Source organism: Simochromis diagramma, unplaced genomic scaffold (genome assembly GCF_900408965.1).
Source record: "Simochromis diagramma unplaced genomic scaffold, fSimDia1.1 OVJJ01000466.1, whole genome shotgun sequence".
NCBI classification, from domain to species: Eukaryota; Metazoa; Chordata; class Actinopteri; order Cichliformes; family Cichlidae; genus Simochromis; species Simochromis diagramma.
In genome coordinates, this window is record NW_024387287.1 from 1,188,449 (window position 1) to 1,209,862 (window position 21,414).

Here is a 21,414-nt window from a genome sequence, read left to right on the forward strand (position 1 = left end):
CCACTGTCAATATGTGACATATTGAAATCGCGTTTGAATTTGCGCTTGTTTTTTTGCTTTCACTTTGCAATCGTGCGAACTGTGTATAGAGAGCAACAGCACTGATCTGTGAGTGATGATAATTTGTGCACCAATTCCTCTGACATCGTCTTATTAATCGTTAGCTTACTATGCAAACATGACAAGTGAAATCTCCCGCAGCAAGCTTAAACATGTGAGAGGTTGATCGCGCAGAGAATCGCTGAGCTTATGTGAGTCCGTGTGTAAAAGCAGCACGATATATATTTTAGTTCTGCTGAGCCAAATAAGACAGGTCGGGGTGAAGAAGTGACAGCCAAAGAAAAGCTTACCACAAAACGGAGAAGTTATGACAAATCAGACTATAAGGCAAAAAGAAAGTGCAGCTTTATGGTTTCATGGACAAAAGAATTTCTGTGGCTGCAATATGACGAGCTAAATAACCAGGGCTGCACATAAGTGGTCCGCAGGTGCGCATTCGCTGTCAAAATAAAAAACGCGCACAAGGGTTAGGGTTAAATTTAAAAACTGTACTTTTGAGTCAAAATATATATTTATAATTTTAATAAATGACAAATTAAAAAGGCATGAACATTTTTTTTGTATCGAAAAAATATCGAACCGTGACACCAAAGTATCGAACCGAACCGAACCGTGAATTTTGTGTATCGTTGCACCCCTAATATATATGTATAGTGTAGCCCCATAGGTTTTGGACATCTTTCATCTGAAAACATCTGTAAGCAATTTAAAAAATTTAATACAAGAATGTTTCTTAATATCCAAGTAAACTTTTTTTTTTTCGGGTAGTGACTGCCTAAAGTCTTGAACCTATGTACATCCTCCGTTACTGCCTTTCATGTCTTGAGTTGCTTAGCCAGGCCTTTACAACAGCCATTCTCCTGCTGCTTGTTTGTGTGTCTCCCTCTTTTTGGTTTCATCTTTAATAACTGAAAAGCATGCTCTCATGAGTTGACAACAAAGCAATCAACAGTTTCTTTCCATAATTCTGGTACAAGTTCAACTTCGTTTTCTCCGTCTGAAGATTTTATTTCTCTTTTAGATGTTTTCTATTATATTTCCACTACAACCAGTAATTCTATATAGTAATGGAACTACTTTTCTACCTTTGGTTCCAGGTGACCATTTTTTTCTCAGACATTGTGGGCTTCACCTCTATATCTGCGTCCTGTACTCCATTGCAAGTAGTGAAGATGCTCAACAACCTCTACATGTGTTTTGATACGCGCATTGACTCCTATGATGTCTACAAGGTAACCCAAGTTTTACTTCCACTTTCATCACTTTTTTGACTTCAATTGAAATAATTCTTTATTTAGTTACTAGTTCTGTGGGCATGTCTCTGGGCTTTAAGGTTATACATTGTTGAAATCTGGGGTGTCTGCACTTATGCAGATGTATTGAATCTGCTAGTTAGTAGTTGTAGCCTTTCAGTATACCTCTGTAAAGCCTAATTTTGGTTGTAGCTTAGGCTTCAACAGATTTCAGTAACAATATACACTGTCAATCAGTAACACCCTAGCACAGCGGTCCGCAACCTTTTTTGTGCCACGGACCGGTTTATGCCCGACAATATTTTCACGGACCGGCCTTTAAGGTGTCGCGGATGAATACAACAAAATAAAACTAGTACCGGTACCAAAAAAAAGAAGATTTATTCATAACACACGTGAAAAGACCCAGGAAAACCAAGTTAACGATAAAAACGATAACAAAATAACGCTGAAAACCGATAAAAACCCTGAAAACCATACATTTCACACCTGAGCCTCAACTCTCGCGGCCGGTACCAAACGACTCACGGACCGGTACTGGTCCGAGGCCCGGGGGTCGGGGACCGCTGCCCTAGCATACATTCTAGTCCTCCCTGATTTAGGTATTTTGTGTGTGCCGTTACACACAAGGAAACCTCAACAGAACCTTTGCAGTACTTGCAGAAGAGACAGAGCAGGGTTCTGGGCTGCTCCTCAGACTACTAATCAGTCTGAAAAGCTGCAGCTGAGTTTCCCTGGTTCTCTATCTGCAGCCATCATTGAAGCCTGAAGTCTCTGCTGCAAAGAATGATATTAAGACAGTATGGATCCTGTTCATTATGCTGTGTTGCTATTGTGGTGAAGGCTCTAAACTACCATGCCAGCTACACTTGGTGATAATCACATTGGTTCGAATGCACTCCCTATGTTTCCCCCAGGCTCAATGCAGACCAAGAATCATGACACAGTTTATGGGTTTACTGCTTCTTAAGGCAGCACAGAGATGTGGTTCACATGCATACACACAATAATATAAGGCACATTAAAGTTTATCAGAAACTGAAAAGTTGTTCACAGCCTGCACGCCTTACTGAACAGTTGCAACGTTACAATTTACATTTCTCTGGATGCACACACAGGAACACAAACAGCAATTAACTGTGGATCTGATGAAGCCAACCAAGAGACTGCATGGCTGAACCGGTTATCACTGATCCATCTGCACTAAATACAGTACATAGCTGCCCCTTGTGGACAGGCTGGTAAATGACATCTTCAGAACAGCCACCCCCAGACTTGCTCCAGCAAGTTTGCAGTACTAAATCCATTGTATAAATCTTCATTCGGAACAGCAGTCAGCCGAATGAGGTTACCTCACAGGTCATCCATAGGTATGGTCCATCACTTTAACCTCTGCAGTGCAAATAAGACTGCCAGGGATCACCTTGCCAATGTTCCCTACAGGCTATGTGAAGCTCTGGGAAGTTTGGGATCAGCGATTATCAAAACACTACCCAGTTGAAGCAGGGCTGTATCTGACTGCCACTAAGAGAGAGTATGGCGGGCAGGTAGTGGTGCAGGAACCATGTCCAGAAGTGGTCTGATAGTACTTGGCAGTCCAAGCAGCGATATACTGCCTGTGGTAACAAATGGTCGGCCAAATCATCAGCAACTGCCCTGGGTTTGCGAGTTGTCCACACTTCTTTGCTGACAACTTGCGAACCCAGGGCTGCAGTCAGGACAGCCTTGACAGACCTGATTTCATGCTCCCAGGAGCCTCCAGAATGAGAAGTGCTAGGTAGGCTGAAGTGGAATCAGCCATTTTATGGTTGACTGGTTGGGCTGTACTTCTTTGACAGGCTGGCAGACAGAACACACAGTGAGGTATGAGGGCGATCACGACACAGGACTGAGGGAGACGCTGACATAAATACACAGAAGGATAATGTCTGGGTAGTGAGAACACACGGGGAACACAACTGACACGAATTAACATGACGCCGCCACAGGTAGACACACTGAACATGGAAACGTGAGACCTTCACAATAAAACATGTCACGGCTGCTACGGCAGACGTGTGGAGTTTATGAGAGAAGGACCCAGAATGCAGGCATAGGCAGTGATGCTAGTGAGCTTTATTTACAATAGGTGAAAACAAACAAAAGCAAGGGTGGCAGGGACAGAACTAAGAAATACTCTGAACTGGGAAACCCAGTAAACAAACCTGAATTATAACATGCGGAGAGAAACATGAGATGATAACCAGAGAAACACAGGACATGATTAGCAGGACCAGGAACAGGAAACAGTTTCCACAGAAAATACTGGAGCTCATGGACACTGTTCACATAGAGTTCAGGTGACCAACCTGGAAGGCGACAGCACAACAGTCCATTGCTAAACAGTTCAGGGCCCAACCACAAGGAAAGTGGCAACGGCACAGGTGACTGACCCCCCCGGACCCTGCAGCAGGAACAGAAGATGGCTGATGCGGTTCCCCTGACCCTCCAGCGAAGACAGACAGCTGAAGCAGTTCCTCGGACCCCCCTGCAGGAACAGATGGCTGGCGTGGTTCTCCAGAACCCCCAGCAGGATCAGAAGATGGCGCCGGTGAGGTCGGCTGCCGTCACGATTGCTCCGACCACTTTTTCTTTGTCTTTGTTTTTTAAGTTAGTTTTCAGCGTTTCTAAATCGGCAAAATCATCACCATTGGGTACATTAGGTATGACAGTGACACTCTTGTTTCTATTGGTTTACAATGTACTCACAATTCGAAGTTTTTAACTCCGGATCCGAGCTGGCCGAGTGAGATCTTGAGGGAGAACAAAGGGAAGCGGCGGCGGCCTAGAGGGAAGCGAGCCGGCGTCAGGAACAGGCTGAGAGCTCGTGCACACCGCACACCTCTGCCTAGCATCCTGCTCGCCAACGTCCAGTCACTGGAGAACAAGCTTGACGACCTCAGGGCCAGGGTAAAGTTCCAGAGAGACATTCGGGACTGCAATCTCCTCTGCTTCACCGAGACATGGCTGAACCCAGCGGTGCCGGACCACGCCATCCAGCCGGCCGAGTTCTTCTTGGTTCACCGCATGGACAGGACACGGGACTCGGGGAAGTCAAGGGGAGGCGGCGTGTGTTTAATGGTGAACAACAACTGGTGCAACAGTGCGAACGTTGTTCCTCTCACACGCTCCTGCACACCAAATCTGGAACTACTGTCCATCATGTGTCGTCCTTTTTATCTACCTCGGGAATTTACATCGGTCATTATAAGTGCCGTTTATATTCCACCACAAGCGGACACGGTCACCGCCTTATGCGAGCTGCATGAGGCACTCACACAGCACCAGACACAACACCGGGACGCTGCGCTTATTGTGACGGGGGACTTTAATAGCGCCAACCTCAAACGCGCAGCGCCGAACTTTTATCAACACATCACCTGCCCCACCAGAGGTGAAAGGACACTGGACCACTGCTACACTACGGTCAAGGACGGCTACAAGGCACAGCCCCGCCCCCCGTTTGGCAAATCTGATCACGCCGCCATCTTCCTCATGCCAAAATACAAACAAAGGCTGAAACAGGAAGTTCCGGTTCAGAGGAAGGTCGCGCGCTGGACTGATCAATCGGTGGCCGCGTTACAGGACGCACTCGATGACGCAGACTGGGGCATGTTCAGAAACAGCTCCGATGATGATGTCAACGTGTTTACGGAAGCGGTTGTGGGATTCATCGGGAAACTAGCGGATGATACCGTGGAGACAAAGACTATCACAACGTTTCCCAACCAGAAGCCGTGGGTGGATAAAACCATCCGCGACGCTCTGAGATCCCGCACCGCTGCCTACAACACGGGACTCATGACGGGGGACATGGACCCGTACAAAGCCGCGTCATATAACGTGCGGAGGGCGGTGAAAGAGGCGAAGCAGCGCTACGGGAGGAAACTAGAGTCACAACTCCAACAGAGTGACTCTAGGAGCCTGTGGCGGGGACTAAGGACAATAACGGACTATAAAGCACCAACAACCGGTATGACGAACGCGGCCGTGACTCTGGCAGACGAGCTGAACACTTTCTATGCTCTCTTCGAGGCTGCAGCTAAGGTCTCCAACAATGCTAGTGTTAGCGGCGCTAACGGCTGCAGACAGGAAGATACTGCCAGCACCGGAAACGTGCTCGTCATCTCCGAGCATGAAGTAAGGAGAGCCTTCAAGAGAGTGAACACCAGGAAAGCAGCAGGACCAGACGGCATCCCAGGTCGTATCCTAAGAGACTGCGCATACCAGCTAGCTCCTGTGTTCACTGAGATATTCAACATCTCTTTATCTCAGTCGGTGATCCCCACATGCTTCAAAGAGTCCATCATTGTTCCTGTCCCGAAGAAACCCCACCCTGCTTCTCTCAATGACTATCGCCCTGTAGCCCTCACCTCAGTAGTGATGAAGTGCTTTGAACGCCTGGTCAGAGACTTCATCATTTCTTCACTACCAGACACACTGGACCCACTACAGTTCGCTTACCGTCCAAATCGTTCCACAGACGATGCCATCTCTCATCTCCTCCACACATCACTCACTCACTTGGACACTAGAAGGGGGAATTATGTTAAAATGCTCTTCATAGACTACAGCTCTGCATTTAATACCATAATTCCCTCCACACTCACCACCAAGCTGGAGCATCTGGGACTCAGCTCATCTATGTGTCAGTGGATCTCCAACTTCCTAACTGGCAGACCACAGGCAGTAAGGATAGGCGGACATGTCTCAGCCTCCACCACTCTCAGCACTGGAGCCCCCCAGGGGTGTGTTCAGAGCCCCCTGCTGTACTCTTTGTACACATATGACTGTGTGGCCACTACCAGCTCCACCACCATCATCAAGTTTGCTGACGACACCGTCGTGGTGGGCCTGATCTCTGATAACAACGAGACAGCCTACCTGAAGGAGATTAGGAATCTGGAGAACTGGTGCCAGAGGAACAACCTCCTTCTAAACGTCAGTAAGACAAAGGAGTTGATAGTGGACTTCAGCACTAAGCAGGAGAGGAACTACCAGACCCCTGTCATCAACGAGTGCCCAGTGGAGAGAGTGGACAGCTTCAAATACCTCGGAGTTCACATCACGCAGGACCTGTCATGGTCCTGTCACATCAACACCGTGGTGAAAAAGGCCCGTCAGCGTCTCTACCACCTCAGACGCTTGAGAGACTTCCAACTGCCCTCCAAGGTGCTCAGGAACTTTTACTCGTGCACCATAGAGAGCATCCTGACGGGAAACATCTTAACCTGGTTCGGGAACAGCACCATGCAGGACAGACGAGCTCTACAGAGGGTTGTGCGATCAGCTGAGCGCACCATCCGCTCCGAGCTCCCTGACCTGCACTCAATCTACAGCAGGCGGTGCAGGACCAAGGCCAGGAAGATCGTGAGGGACCTCAGCCATCCCAACAACGGACTGTTCTCTCTGTTGAGGTCAGGAAAGCGATTCCGCTCCCTGAAGACCAACACAGAGAGACTGAGGAGGAGCTTCTTCCCGCAGGCGATACGGTCTCTCAATCACACCACCACACAGTACTGACCCACACATACAGTTCTTACACACACACTGGACATTCTGGACATTGTTTTCACTTCACCACTTAAATCACTTTAAGCATATTTGCACTGCAGAAGACATAATGTGGATTGCACAACACTGGACACTATATTCTTCATTTCCAGTTAATATTTGTACAGCTGCTGTTATTGTGTATATATTTATTTATATTTCTTCATACATTCTTATATATTTCTATACTGTGTATTGTGTATTTTGTTGTACAGTTATTTTATTTTCAACTTTAATTTATATATTTTATCTTATTCTTTCTCAGTTAAATTTACCCTTCATTCTAATTTGTGTTGTACAGTTATTTCCTTTTTAACCTTAATTTATATTTTATTCCTTCCTAGTAAAATTTACCCTTTTTAATTTTTCATATTTATTTCCCTTTTTAATTTTTCATATTTATTTCCTATCTTATTCATAGCCTTTTCCTTTTTTGTTTTCTTTAGGTCACGAGCAGTTGTCCAAGCATTTCACTGCATATCGTACTGTGTATGACTGTGTACGTGACAAATAAAATTTGAATTTGAATTTGAATTTGAGAAGACGGCTGGAGCGACCCCCCAGCCCCTCCAGCAGGAACAGAAGACGGCTGGAGCGAACCCCCCGGACCCTCCAGCAGGATGAGGAAACGGCTGAAGCGACCCTCGGGACCTTCAGCAGGAACAGAAGATGGCTGAAGCGGTTCCTCTAAACCTCCAGCAAAGACAGATGGCTGAAGCAGTTCCTTGGACCCCTCCACAGGAACAGACGGCTGGAGCGAACCCCTGGACCCTCCAGCAGGAACAGAAGACGGCTGGAGCGACCCCCCGGACCCTCCAGCAGGAACAGAAGACGGCTGGAGCGACCCCTCTGGACTTTCAGCAGGAACAGAAATGGTTCCTCTGACCCTCCAGACAGATGGCTGGAGCGGTTCCTCGGACCCTCGAGCAGGAACAGAAGATGGATGAAGAGGTTCCTCGGACCCTTCAGCAGGAACAAATAGGATTAACAGGTACGGAGCCACAAATCCTCCAGCCTTTCAGTCTGTGGCACTAAGGCTGTGGAACAGTCGACCACCACAACTACTTTTGGTTAACTCTGTGGATTCTTTAAAAAGCAGTTTAAAACTTTTATTTAAACAGAACTTCTGTTGATCAACGCCTTTTTCAATTTTACATTTTTATTTATATGCAACCTTTTGTATTCACTATATTTTTGATTTTGTTACCAAACGTTCTGTTTATTTTAACCTTTGTGTACAGCGCTTTGTGACTGCCTGTCTATGAAAAGTGCTTAATAAATAAACTTTACTTTTACTTTATTTCTCCTATTACCTGTGTGTGCTGCTCGGCTTGGGCCTGCAGCGTCTCCAGTTACTGCTGTGGTGCTGTCTCTTGCTCTTGGTGCATGTTGGCCAGCTCCCTTGCATCTTGTGTGATAGGCACAGTTGGGTGCCAATGTAACACCACGGTCATGGGAAACCCACCATCCAGCTCCAGACTCTGAGTTTCAACTGAACAGGTCGCGTTTATTCTCACAATTACTGTTTTACACGTGTGCTTCACTTGCAGCTTTTCCTCCAGCGTTCTTCCACTGCTGCTGTCCTTACTCTCTGAACATGACCGGTCTCAGCATTTTACTGAGTTAAAATAGTGGCTGGCACACTGTGGCTGTGCGCCTAGAACTGCCCCTGAACCCTCTGCTCTACCCCTTCCCTGCAGCTGCACCACACCAAGATACATGAAACTTCTGACATTTTTAAACTTTTTTTTTCTCCAAGAGTTACAAGACTGTCACATAGAATCAGTTCTTCATCTGCGTTAAATGCTATTGTCTTGCTCTTATCATAGACTGGCTACATACCAGATGATGTGAAAGTGTCGCCATACAACAGGAGAATGCTATAAAGTTCCTCTGCTAAGTTCGCAAATATGGACGAGTCATAGCTCAGTGATTTGATTCTGACCTGATGTTGGTACTTTGTCACATAGTTGTCATTGTGATACTTCACTTGGAATGCAGTACTCCAGTGTGAAGCTAGTCCCAAAGAATATTTTCAGTATTTCACTGTTGGCTACTCTCACCACAAACTTGGACTTTAGGGTAACTTCTTTATATCCTACTAAAGTTTCAAATAAGCTAAATTCAAAGATTGAAATGCAAACGGACGTGTGCTGCAGCACTTTTCTTTTTGTGTTTTTTATGCTTTTTCATTGCTAGTTCCTGCAATGCACTAATCACTTTCAGTAGTCAGGAACTGATAGACACTGACCTCAGCCTGAAGCTAGACTTTATTTGGATTGGACCCACAGTATCCATCAGGATTGCAAGACCACCAGGAGCTCCATTGGTTATTGTCAGGAACAGCAAGAGATGGCAGGAGAGGAATAAAAAGCTGGGATGCAGAGCTGGCTATCGTGTCCAACTGCAAAAGCAGCAACACAAACCCCTGCTTCCATTCATCTTCCTAACTAACGACAGATCCCACACAAACAAAATGGAAGAGCTACAATCAAAGATTTACTACAACCATTTTGTCCGGGCGTGTTATCTACTGATTATAACTGAATCTTGGCTCCATCCACAAATATCTGATGTTTCACCGCCAGGACTGCAACAAAGACTCTGGTAAGGGATCACCTAAAACTTATCATTAGTAAACAGCAGAGAGACCAGCTTGAGGGCATCCCTATTGTTGCTGGGGATTTTAATAAGCCATGTTTGAAATTGGTAAACTCGAAATTCCACCATCATGTTAAGCATCCTACCAGGGGCTCAGGATACTGGACCGTGTGTACAGTAACATCAAGCAAACCTGGAAAGCGACACCCTTACCCCACCTGGGACAATCTGACCACCTCTCTCTCCACCGGATTATAAGGCACATTAAACGAAACAAAACAGTCAGATTAGTCAAACTTTACTCAGCTCATTCTTCTTGCTTCCTCCACTTCCGTACCATCGATTCCTAATGTCGTTGCAGTATATTAATGACTAACCTCGTATTGTGGATGGATTTTCTCAGTTGTTCTCCTGACTGAAGTTTGGTCCGTTTACAGCATCCTGCCATGCGATTGCATTTGTCTCTAACCATCGGGAACCCTCACGTTAACTTTTATCGAGTGGAAAAAAGTTAGCGTTCATCCTCCAGCTTCACTGTGTATATGCTATGCTAACATAGCTGTGTCGCTCGCGATCACATTGCACATCATTATATACCAGCTAGCCCAACTTCAGTAACCCTACAAACATCACTGCTGTTTAGTTTTCTGTCTTCATTTATGTAGTTTTCTGTCTTCATTTCTTCTTCATCTTCTGTTCCTGCTGGAGGGTCCTTCATTTAAGTGATAGCAGAAATTTTCAGAAATCTCTCAGTCAGAACATGGTATATCATGTTTAGGTGGAAACTAGCGAGCTAACTTCCTGCTAACTTCTAACTCTGTTAAATATAATAAATTCTGTTTTCATGGATGCCTGGATGTTAAACTTAATTGTTACACCTGGTAAAGCAGCATAGCTGATCATTTTGTTAAAGATGAAAGAATTTAGACAGTTTTTAACTCTCAGTGATGCTGCAGTGTTTGTTTGACTTTGGAACCTGAAGCAGAGTTTGGACCCAGATTACTCTGCAAGGCTTCTGACTACGGTAGCCGTAATGCTGCGACAATCCATCAAGCGGTGCGGCTTCGTAGCTTACCAAAGTCGTACTAAAATGGCCTGCATTTGGATAGCGCTTTTCTAGTCCCAAAGGACCCCAAAGCGCTTCACACTACATTCAGTCATTCACCCATTGGCAAGCTACATTGTAGCCACAGCTGCCCTGGGGCACACTGACAGAGGTGAGGCTGTCAGACACTGGCACCACCGGGCCCTCTGACCACCACCAGTAGGCGGCAAACATGGGGTTAGTATCTTGCCCAAGATACTAACCTATCTGGCATGCTGCCAGGAGGCAGCCTGGGATTGAACCACCGACCTTCTGATTAGTGGCTGACCTGCTCTGCCACCTGAGCTACAGCCACCCGAAAACATTTTTGACAGATTTTTGAGCGCCGTGTACCACATAAAATCAGTTCAAGGTCAGTAAGCACAACCAGAATTCATACATAAGGCGCACTGGATTATAAGGCGCATTGTTGATTTTTGAGAAAATTAAAAGATTTTAAGTGCGCCTTATAGTGCGGAAAATATGGTATTGCAAAATATATAAATCAGACGAGTCGATCCCACACCGATCCCGGCATTTTCCTAGACATGAGTAGGTTGTATATTTTATGCATTTCTAAAAATCTGTTAATCCAGGTGGAGACTATAGGAGATGCATACATGGTGGTGAGCGGCCTACCTGAAAGGAACGGAGACAGACATGTGGATGAAATTGCCAAGATGGCTCTGGATCTGGTAGCAGCCGTCAGACAGGTCTCCATTCCTCACATGCCCAATGAGAGGCTTCAGCTCAGAGCTGGCATCCACACAGGTCAGAGGAATTTATTAAGATACAGCAGATGTTTTCTGTGTTATAGAAAATTATAATCTGCGTGGGGATTGATAAAAATGTGAATCACTACAGTGACCTTGGTCAGGTGCTTTGTGGTAAGTACCATCTAGTAAAGGAACCATATCAGATTACACCTCATTCACTTTGTTTTAGTCTGTGCACGAGCATATAGAGCCGTCTTTGTGCAGCTCTCTTATTACACTCATCTCCAGCATTACAGCCAGTTCCTTCTGAACTACTTGTCTTTTATGTACAGATAATCTGTAGGACCATGAACACAGTGTTACACCTGGGTGAGTTTCAAAGTGGTGAGTGTGGTGTGAATGGGCAAGTGAGAGAATGCATCTGGAAAACGCTGTTGTCTGAACCAGCGTGAGATGGTTATCACAACGGTCTTTCACCAGGTTCCCCAGAGATACAGTTTCTGTCTCTCTCCATGCTTTAAGGGGGTGGAGGTGCTATATTTGTTTTGCTCCACCCCTGTCCGAATGCACCATTTTATAGTCAACATCCCTCACTCACTGCATGACCACAAAAGGTCCCTGCCACTTGGCAAATAACTTTCATTTGGATAAGGAGAGTAATACAAGTACTTTATCATCCAGTGTAAATTGTCTGATTTTAGCCCATCCACAGAACACACACCATCCGCCTAGAAGATCCACCCGGCAGAAGTGTCGTGGCGTTTGCACGAGTTCCCGTGAGTTGGGCAATGCACGTAGCCATAGGTTGGTTAGTGTGCGCCGTCGCTCAGGCATATCTCTCATGCTTTCTTTTAGCCACTTTAATGTCACTCTGACTGCTGCTTGCAGCTTTTCTCATGTCTCCACACGCCCCTCACTCCCAGTGTCCTATTGTGTAAAATAGGAAAGGCACAATTAGGTGATGGCTGGCACCCTGACACCACCCCTCCCAGCTTAGCCACAAACCACACCCCACCACCACACATTTTACAAAAATTACAGTTGATATGTCGTTGCTTTTCCCCCCAATCTTCTTCCATTGATGAATATTCTGAATGTTTAGTGCTAAAGTTTTTTTTTTAGAAGATTGTAAAGTGTTGCTTCTTTTTCTCCTGCGATGCAGGTCCATGTGTGGCAGGAATAGTGGGCTACAAGATGCCAAGATACTGTCTATTTGGAGATACCGTCAACACAGCCTCTAGAATGGAATCAACCAGCCTGCGTATGTGCAGCTAGTCCCAGTATACACTAGCACACACAATATAGCACAATATAGTGGACATGAAATGAAACTAAATAGACTGTATGTGTTGTATTGGAATTTGGTACCAAAAACAGCTTTCTTGGATCTTTCTTGCACAAATATACAAATACAAATCTGGAAAATCTTAAATCTTTACATGATTTTAATGTCTGTTGATTTTAATTTTTCTTTATGCCAGCTCAGAAAATCCACATCAGTTCAGAAGCATACCTGGCTCTGATCAAAGACAATGCTTATGAGCTGCAGCTTCGTGGAGAGATTGAGATTAAGGTAAAATAATTTCCAGCTATGCCATAATATGTTATCATTAATATTATTTTATTTATTTTAAGAATGTTCCAAATTTAAATTAAAAGACAAAAAAGTGAAATTTGGTGGAAATTTTATGTTTGTTAAAGAGTCTTTAGTCCAAGTTTTTATAAAACATTTTCTTACTTCATGTTCAACACAAGTCTGTTTTAAGAGATTTCTTAAAATTTCCACATATACACAAACAATATGCAGTGCTTAGTTTTCATTTTGGTTTTTTTGGTGAACAGTACCTTTTCATTGCTCCTTTTTCACGTGCGGTCTTCTCCTGCCAGGGTAAGGGCAAAATGTATACATACTGGCTGATTGGCCACAAGAACTACAGCGTGCAGAATGACAGTCTGGTTTGCCACTGGAATCCCAACATGGCCAGAAAGAAGAAAATGTTAGCAGGGAGCCAGGTATCTGTGAGCAATGTGAGTTAAAGTGCTTTAATATTCTGAATATGTTCCATTAGAGAAGCATCCGTGCATGTCCTCCAGCTTTTGTCCTACATAGTTTAACACTGAGCCTTAAATGTTTGTTCTGCTGTGAATAGCACTGTAGTCATTCATTTGTTGTATAAAAACAGGTTCATACTAATTTGTTCCCATTATTTCTGTATTACATCTTACATCTTCCCTGACCAACTGTAGGTGTCTATAAATTTACATTTTCATCAATTTATTACAATTTTGTTTTGATATTTTTATGTTTGTGTTCTGTATGTATATGTTTTACTGCAATTGTGTCACGTGGGTATTACACCAATTAACCCACAGTGTAACCACCAAGCTAATGAAAACTGGTTCTCAAAAGCATGTTACAATCTCGTTCCAGATGTTAGCATTATTTTCTCATTGACTTATGGTAAATATACCATTAATATACAGTGCTTTTCTACTCTGAGCACTCAACGTGCTTTACACAACTTGCCTCATTCACTCATTCACACCCATTTGCTTAAGCACTTTTTCTAAGCTCTTTCCTATTCCAATGCAACACATCTTCCAGTGTGTGTCAGTGTTCTCCATCCATCCAACCATCCATCTTCTTCTTATCCAATTCAGGTTCACGGCTGGAGCCTATCCCAGCTATTATAGATCAAGAAGAGGGGTACACCCACCTCTGATGAAGTTTCACAAGTGTCAGCTTTGCTTTTATACATAGATATAAAAATATGGATATGTACTCATAAAAAAATCATAATTATAATATTTCTGAGTAAAAAACTGAATTGAATCAAATCAAATCAGAGTCGCATCAGCAGAAGAAGGGGGTGGAAACAGAAGGGGATGGGGATCCGGTTCAGCAGCTGCAGTAACTATAGCCATGCTTGGAACATGCTCCAGAACCTCCTCTTCGGGGCTGAGACTGCCCGGCTCCCGACCTCCAGCTGCAGGAGCTCCCTTAGAGACCCTGGCCGTGCTGCCAGGTGATCGTTGGCCAGGGTCACCGCCAGATCCAAGGGCTGGTGGCAGCAGACCCACTCTGCCATTCCCGCTGGGAGCCCCTCCATGAATTGTTCCAGGACCACCATATTCACTAACTGGGCCTCCTCTTTTGTGGGAGGTACCTTTGTCTGGCTCTCGGACTGGTTCTACGTGTTTTTTATGGGTGGCCACTGGCTGCTCCCAGTGCATAATAGCAAGCTCCACCACCATTTGTGCTAGTGCCTCCACCAGTTGTGCAGGTCACATATCCGTCATCACACAGATTCGCTTTGGGCTCCATGGAGCACTAAGGACCTCACACACAGCCAGAGGGTCACGGTGAAGTACAGTTTCTTTTATTACTGTTTTGCACACAAACACTTTGGCACATGCAGGCCGGCAGTATCCGGCTTCCCAACTCATCTCTGGTGCTACTTCCTGCTCACTGCTTACCTCCCCTCTTCAGGTCCTGGCACCTGCTGAAATAGGAGAGGTCAAGGGCGATCATGGCTCAAGAGTTGGGAGTTCGCCTTGTAATTGGAAGATTGCCGGTTCGAGCCCCGGCTTGGACAGTCTCGGTTGTTGTGTCCTTGGGCAAGACACTTCACCTGTTGCCTACTGGTGGTGGTCAGAGAGCCCGGTGGCGCCAGTGTTCGGCAGCCTTGCCTCTGTCAGTGTGCCCCAGGGCGGCTGTGGCTACAATGTAGCTTGCCATCACCAGTGTGTGAATGACTGGATGTGTAAAGTGCTTTGGGGTCCTTAGGGACTAGTAAAGCACTATACAAATACAGGCCATTTACACAATTACTGCCCGGTGTGATGACGGCCTTCCCTGGGCCTGCCTCCTTAGCCCATGTTTAACATCAGAATAGAATCTTAATCTAAAGACCTCATACTGTTGCATCACACCATTACAACAGAACCCTTTCTACTTTTCAGATTAGGCTTCAGACTTTCCTTGTTGATAAAGCATATAGCCAGGGCTGAATCCTCTCTTAGCTCGATACACTGACTGTTTCTTTTTTGGCTCACCCTTTTTCACTCATTGTGCCCCACTCTTCATCTCCCCCACTCTTAATTGTTATTCATCTCTGGCTCTCCATATTAACCAACTCTGCTCCCTCCCCTCACACTCTGAGCCTGATTCTGCTGGACGTTTCTTCCTGTTAAAAGGGAGTTTTTCCTTCCCACTGTCACCAAAGCGCTTGCTCATAGGGGATCATATGATTCTTGGCATTTTCTCTGTTTTCTCTGTGTTATTGTAGAGTCTTGACCTTACAATATGAAGCGCCTTGAGGCAACTGTTGTTGTAATTTGGCACTGCATCAATACATTTTAATTGAATTGTACTGAATAGCTAAAAAGCTTCAAAAAACGCATTGAACTGAATACATTTATGAGAGCAAAAACATTTAACATAATTTTATTTACTGACACTTATATGACACAGATAGTGTAGCTCTATCATCTAATAGCAAGTACATGATTCACCTCATAGTCAGTATTGCTGCCAGTAGCAGTCTGGTGCAATTAATTAATATATCCCCACAGCACCATAATCACAAACATACTTTTAATGTTATTTTTTGTTGTCTACATTGCATTTTGTACGCATTATAAATTGATCAGAAAATTTCCCAACCTTGTTATTCACAATTCGGTGGTTTTAATGTGGAAAAAGAGTGTTACAGGCAGATTACAGAAAACAGTGCTAATGTTTAGTATATACTGGGACTAATGGGAACATAAAATATGAGAGTGGGACAGTTATATGATTGGTCATATGGTATTCTTGTAACCCTCTTCCGGTGTTATGTTAATAAAAACAACTAAACTGAAACCGACTATGATGAATAACAATCATATGGAATTGTGTAAAAAGCTATGTATCTTTTCTAATATGAATGTACCTTCCATGTGTACTTATGCCAGTCATCAGTGACAGTGCAGAGTCTGACCGAGAAGGCTACCACTCCAGTGTCTCTTCTCATGAACCAAACTTCGCCACAGCCACCGAAAGACAAACCTGGCAAGAGAATGGCAGCTCAGATGGAGACCTACAGCAGCAGCTGCAGTACCCTTGGCTCCATGATTGGAGGACTGCAGGGAGGAGATAAGAGTCCTCAACCCAGCCAGCATAGCAGTGGACTCAAACCTGATCTGGTTCCTGTCTCCAACCAGCATGTGTAGCCAATAACTCTGCCAACATAAATTAACCTAAGAGAATCTGAGAAATTAGTTTGTTGCAGGTAGCGCTTTAACAGCTAAAAGACATAGTTAGTTGTGACCTGACATAAAAAAATTTCAATTCATACTAATTTCCTTCCTGAACTTTTGAGTTGGAAAGTCTCACTCATACTAAGTATTACAAAGAAAGTTCGACATTCTGTCATCAGACACACGCCAACAGTGTCAATCAGGCCAAGCAGACACACAAAGGTGGTTATCTATGGAGAGAATTTTGGCTCAAAAGGGTTATAAATGCATACGTTATCATCCACAGCATCAGCTTATTTAAACTATATATATCAACCTTCACAGGGTACTGTGTAGTGTCTGTAATTGGTAAATCTATGTTTTCCAGTAGAGTTCTGTTTAGAAGAAGGCCAGATGACAGCAAGATCTTGAACGCAGCTTACATTTGTGAGTCTGTGTGAAGCTGGCAGCATGAAATTCGTCCCCACGTGGGCATGTGACCTGTGCTATTTGTGCACTCGTATTTAAGGTTGTAAGTGAGAAGGATGTTACATGTAGTTTAGACATCTAGATGCACGGAAAGCTTTTTGAAAGTGAAAATCGTGTGAAGTTGAACTTCATAAATTATGTGTAAATGATCCGTAGTTATTCATGTTTAGGTGCATGCATTTGCAAAATAGTTTACATGTGGTTAAAATGCTTTGTATTTGTGTGTGGATTGAACATTTTTGTAAATCTTTATTAACATACCATACACATTTTTAACCCTTTTGAGTCCAATTTCTTTCCAAAGTTATTGGCTCAGAGTATTTAGGCTTGATATTGAAAATGGCCCCAGAACCAGGCTCCTGGCAAGAGACTGGACTCAGTCCCTTAGAGGCAGTGGGCAAGAGTGGGTATTCTTGCTTTCTCCCAGTAGACAAAAGGTTTTTTTTCTTGTGCTGAATAACAGTTCAGAGTACTCAACTTTCTTGGAGTTGCAGGGTGGGGTTCTGGATGATGCCACACTTCGTATCGACAGACTTCAACAGTCATGTGGACAATGACAGCTAGATCTGGAGGGGCGTGATCAGGTGGAACAGCCAGCCTGATCTGGACAAGAGAAATGTCCTGCCATTGGACTTTTGTTGGGTGGTGGGAGTTAAAGAGTAGGCACTTGTCTTGTGTGTGGGTTTCTGGTAAACTTCAATGTTGAGGCTTTCATCCTCTTCAATGAGCACAACACTGTCCAGGAATGGTAACCCATTATCCTTGGTATCCTCCTCCCTAAACTTTGTTTTTAACCACTGAGTTGATGTGATCAGTGAAGGTTTCTACTTCTTAGGTTTTGATTTTGACTTAATATGAAGAAGAACTTTTTAGATATTCCTTGTGTTGTGTTGTGTGGGCCTCTGTGTTTGTAGGTTTATGTCCTTGTGTTCTGTGAACAGCTTTGTTTAATACATTCCAGACCATTATTGTTTGTACAGCTTATTAAAAACAATGGATGTTTCATTAATGTGGTAGGTCTTAGATAGAATTAATGTCATTTTACAGTACTGTACAAAGGTCTTGAGCCACCCTTTTTCTCTTGATGTTTTGAAAATTGGGAATAGGTGCAGCGACGTGCAAACAGACATGGAAATATAGTACACAACACAAAAAAAGAGTGTGCAAATCTAACAAGCTCTAAAGTCAAAACTTGATATGGTCCTGGGCTTTGGTCCAGTTTTGAGGGGTTTTTGTTACTGAAGTCTTGTTATTTGATGTTCTGTTTGTTTGTTTGTTTGTTTTAGATTTTTAAACTCCTTTATATCGTGACTCCTCTTTTTTAGTTCCTGCTTATTTACATTTGTATTCTGGTTGGTTTATTTTAGTGTAGTTATTTTTAGCTTTCTCTGTGGATAAGGTGCTTGACACTGTGTTGATTTTCTGAAGCCCCAACATTTAGAAACACTCCCCTGGAGTCTCCCCTGGCACTGCCCCTAAACCCACAGCCCCATCCTTCTCCTGCAGCTGAGCCACAGACCACACCACGTCACACACATTTAGTCTTTTTTATTTAAATTGGGGATATTACTTTACATCAGTTCTAGTGAACTATGTAATGGGATCTCCTGAAGCAGTGCCCCTGCACTCCATTCCTGCAAAGAGTGTGGCGAAGGTGCTCTTTCATGTAATTACCCAAGTCGGCATCCCAAAAAAGATACTGTCTGATCAGGGCATTCATGTCTCCCACACTAAAAGAACTGTATGAATTACTGGGCATTAAAGATGTTTGCATCAGCATCTATCACCCTCAGATTGACAGGCTGGTCGAGCAGCTGAATAAGATTTCAAAGTCCATGATTCAGAAGTTTATTTACGAGGATGAGCACAACTGGGATTGCTGGTTAGACCCTCGGTTGTTTGCATTTGGGTAGGTTACCCCTTGATCTACTGTTTGGCAGGAAGACACAGGGTGTGTTGACCCTAATTATTAAAAACTGGGAGGAAGGCCCAAGCCCAGCAAAGAGCAAAATTCAATAGGTCCTGGACGGGAGAGCAAAACTACACACATTGTTATCACAAGAGAATTTGCAACACATGGACAACAGAGGGTCTAGGATCAGGCAATACTGCTTCCTTCTTTGAGCTCAAAGGTACTTTCCAAGTGGCAAGGACCCTTCGTAGTGACACAATGAATGGGTGACACTGACTCTGAGATGGTAGTGTCGGACAGAGGAGGAGCCACACAATGTTGTATGTTGCCCAGTCGTATGTCACTGACAGAGCACCATTTTAACATGGGACCTGGCATGACGATGAGTTCACGGCCCTACAGGTTACCTGAGCATGAGATGAAAATAGTTCAGAAAGAAATAATAATAATGTATACTTTATTGATCCCTGTGGAGAAATTCCTCTCTGCATTTAACCCATTCACTCAGTGAAGCAGTGGGCAGCCACTGGGCGCCTGGGGAGCAGTGTGTAGGGACGGTACCTTGCTCAGGGGTACCTCAGGGTAGCCATTCAGTGGATTTGAACCCCTGACCTTACAATGGTGCCACCACTCTACCTACTGAGCTATCCCTGCCCCCAATGGCTGAAAGACTGAAAATGAGAAAAATAGAAGAGTCACAGAGAGTATGGTGTAGCCCCAAGATGGGTCTCTATGGTTCTGTGTTGACTACCATGAATAAAGTGTCTCAGTTATCCCATGCCCTGGGTCGATGAGCTCCTGGGCCAGTTGAGTACTGCTCATTTTTTCACGAAAAATTGCCTTCTTGGATGAATTTGATTGGCTAATCAGTCTTCAGAAGAGGCCAGGCTGTCTAGAGGCTAGAAAGCTGCAAAAACATCACTAACACTGCAACAATGTGTACTTGTGGGGTCTTTGGTGTCACAAATGATAACAGTTTAAGTCAAAATTAGAAATTTTCATCACTCCATGAGAACTATTGCCACTGATTTTCAGTCCTGTTCTTGTTTAATTCAGCGTACCTCAGCCTTTTCCCCTTGTTTCCATTCCTAAACAACGGCTTCTTGACAGCTGCTAGGACCAGAGACCGGCAGCATATTTGTACTGGCACGCACTGGGGCTGCGGCGGCTGAAGCATTTGCAGGGCACTGGTTGAGTGCCTGTGTGGGTATACGCTGAGCAGCCATCAGTGTGGGACCTGGGTGTTGTTGTTGGTGGTGGTTGTATAGATGGTGTTTAAGGCCTGAGGCCTGGGTGCTGACTGACGCATAGCATTCGGCATGTTCTGGAAGTGCTGAGGGCGCACTTCCAGAACTTCCAGCTGGGCCAGCTGTTTGGCAGAGAACACAGCACCGTTCTGAGCCTGTGGGATAGCTGCCATGAGGGTGGAACAGGCTGGTATGGGTTAAGGACAGGATTGGGCACAGCTCGGACAGTGGCCATCTTTTGCATGTACTAGTTGGTTAGATGAGCCTGATGCTCCTCTTTCCGCTGAGCAAGGGCCACATACAGTGGCTTTGTAGCCATAATACGTCCAATCATCTCTGTTACAGCTTTAGTGTCCTCCTCTGAAGAAGAGAAGCACACAAAGCACACAAAGCCAAAGCCTTTGCTGCAGTCACCCTCCATCATCACCTTAGCACTCATTATGGTTCAAAATGAGGAGAATTATAATCAATATGTAGCTTGCCATCACCAGTGTGTGAATGTGTGTGTGAATGGGTGGATGACTGGATGTGTAAAACGCTTTGGGGTCCTTAGGGGACTAGTGAAGCACTATACAAATACAGGCCATTTTACCATTTACCAATATATGTATAAATATAAATATATATATTAATATCATTTTTTTTCTTTTTTACTAAGTGTTCTGTTGTTAGTAGACTCAATGGTAGCTCATCCCTTGACTTAGGTACTTTTTTATTGCTTCACTGGTCAGTGTTTAGTAGCTGTGTTGGAAAGCACCCGAGCACACAGTGTTACAGACAGGTGAATTCCTTTATTTATAACTATTTAAATGTTTGTGCAGCTTTCCAGCCACCTTGTTAATGCGACACACTCCCCTGTCAGGTCCTGGCATCCTACTGAAATAGGGAAGCATGACCATGTGATGGACAGCAGCTGTGTGGGCCAGCCTCCCCTGACACCACACCCTGAACCCACTGGTCCATCCCTCCCCTGCAACTGAGCCACAAATCACACCCCGCCACGGCGGCTTAACAAATAAAAGTGGCTAATGTCCAAAGAAAAACTTTGAAGAGCTTCAGAAAGGCTGGAGAACTGAAGATAATTGTTAGTTGTTGTTTTTTAAAGAATGAACGTCTGGATTCTTAGATGCAAAGTATGAAAAATGAGGTGGCTAAAAACTTTTGCACAGTACTGCACATAAAAAGAGAGTAATGCTGAATGACTGAATTCCCTTCAGCAGCCAGTATGTATCATCCTGGT

The 21,414-nt window shown here is 44.4% G+C and overlaps 1 protein-coding gene and 1 long non-coding RNA gene across 2 annotated transcripts in view; one reads left to right on the plus strand and one right to left on the minus strand.

Moving 5' to 3' along the window:
- LOC120716243 overlaps positions 1-19,384 on the plus strand; it is a 39,417-nt gene extending 20,033 nt beyond the window's left edge. The window contains exons 3-8 of the mRNA XM_040003696.1: positions 1,158-1,292; positions 11,187-11,361; positions 12,469-12,567; positions 12,788-12,879; positions 13,194-13,334; positions 16,263-19,384. Coding sequence (XP_039859630.1) covers positions 1,158-1,292; positions 11,187-11,361; positions 12,469-12,567; positions 12,788-12,879; positions 13,194-13,334; positions 16,263-16,520 — 900 coding nt within the window. The 3' untranslated portion in view covers positions 16,521-19,384. The remainder of the gene's footprint in view (positions 1-1,157; positions 1,293-11,186; positions 11,362-12,468; positions 12,568-12,787; positions 12,880-13,193; positions 13,335-16,262) is intronic.
- Positions 2,747-20,267, minus strand: LOC120716247. The gene is made up of 5 exons (XR_005691850.1): positions 20,072-20,267; positions 13,802-13,809; positions 6,507-6,512; positions 4,478-4,483; positions 2,747-2,757 (listed from the first exon to the last, which is right to left on the minus strand). It is a non-coding gene; the product is annotated as an uncharacterized LOC120716247 (long non-coding RNA).
- Between the last annotated feature and the right edge of the window lie 1,147 nt (positions 20,268-21,414).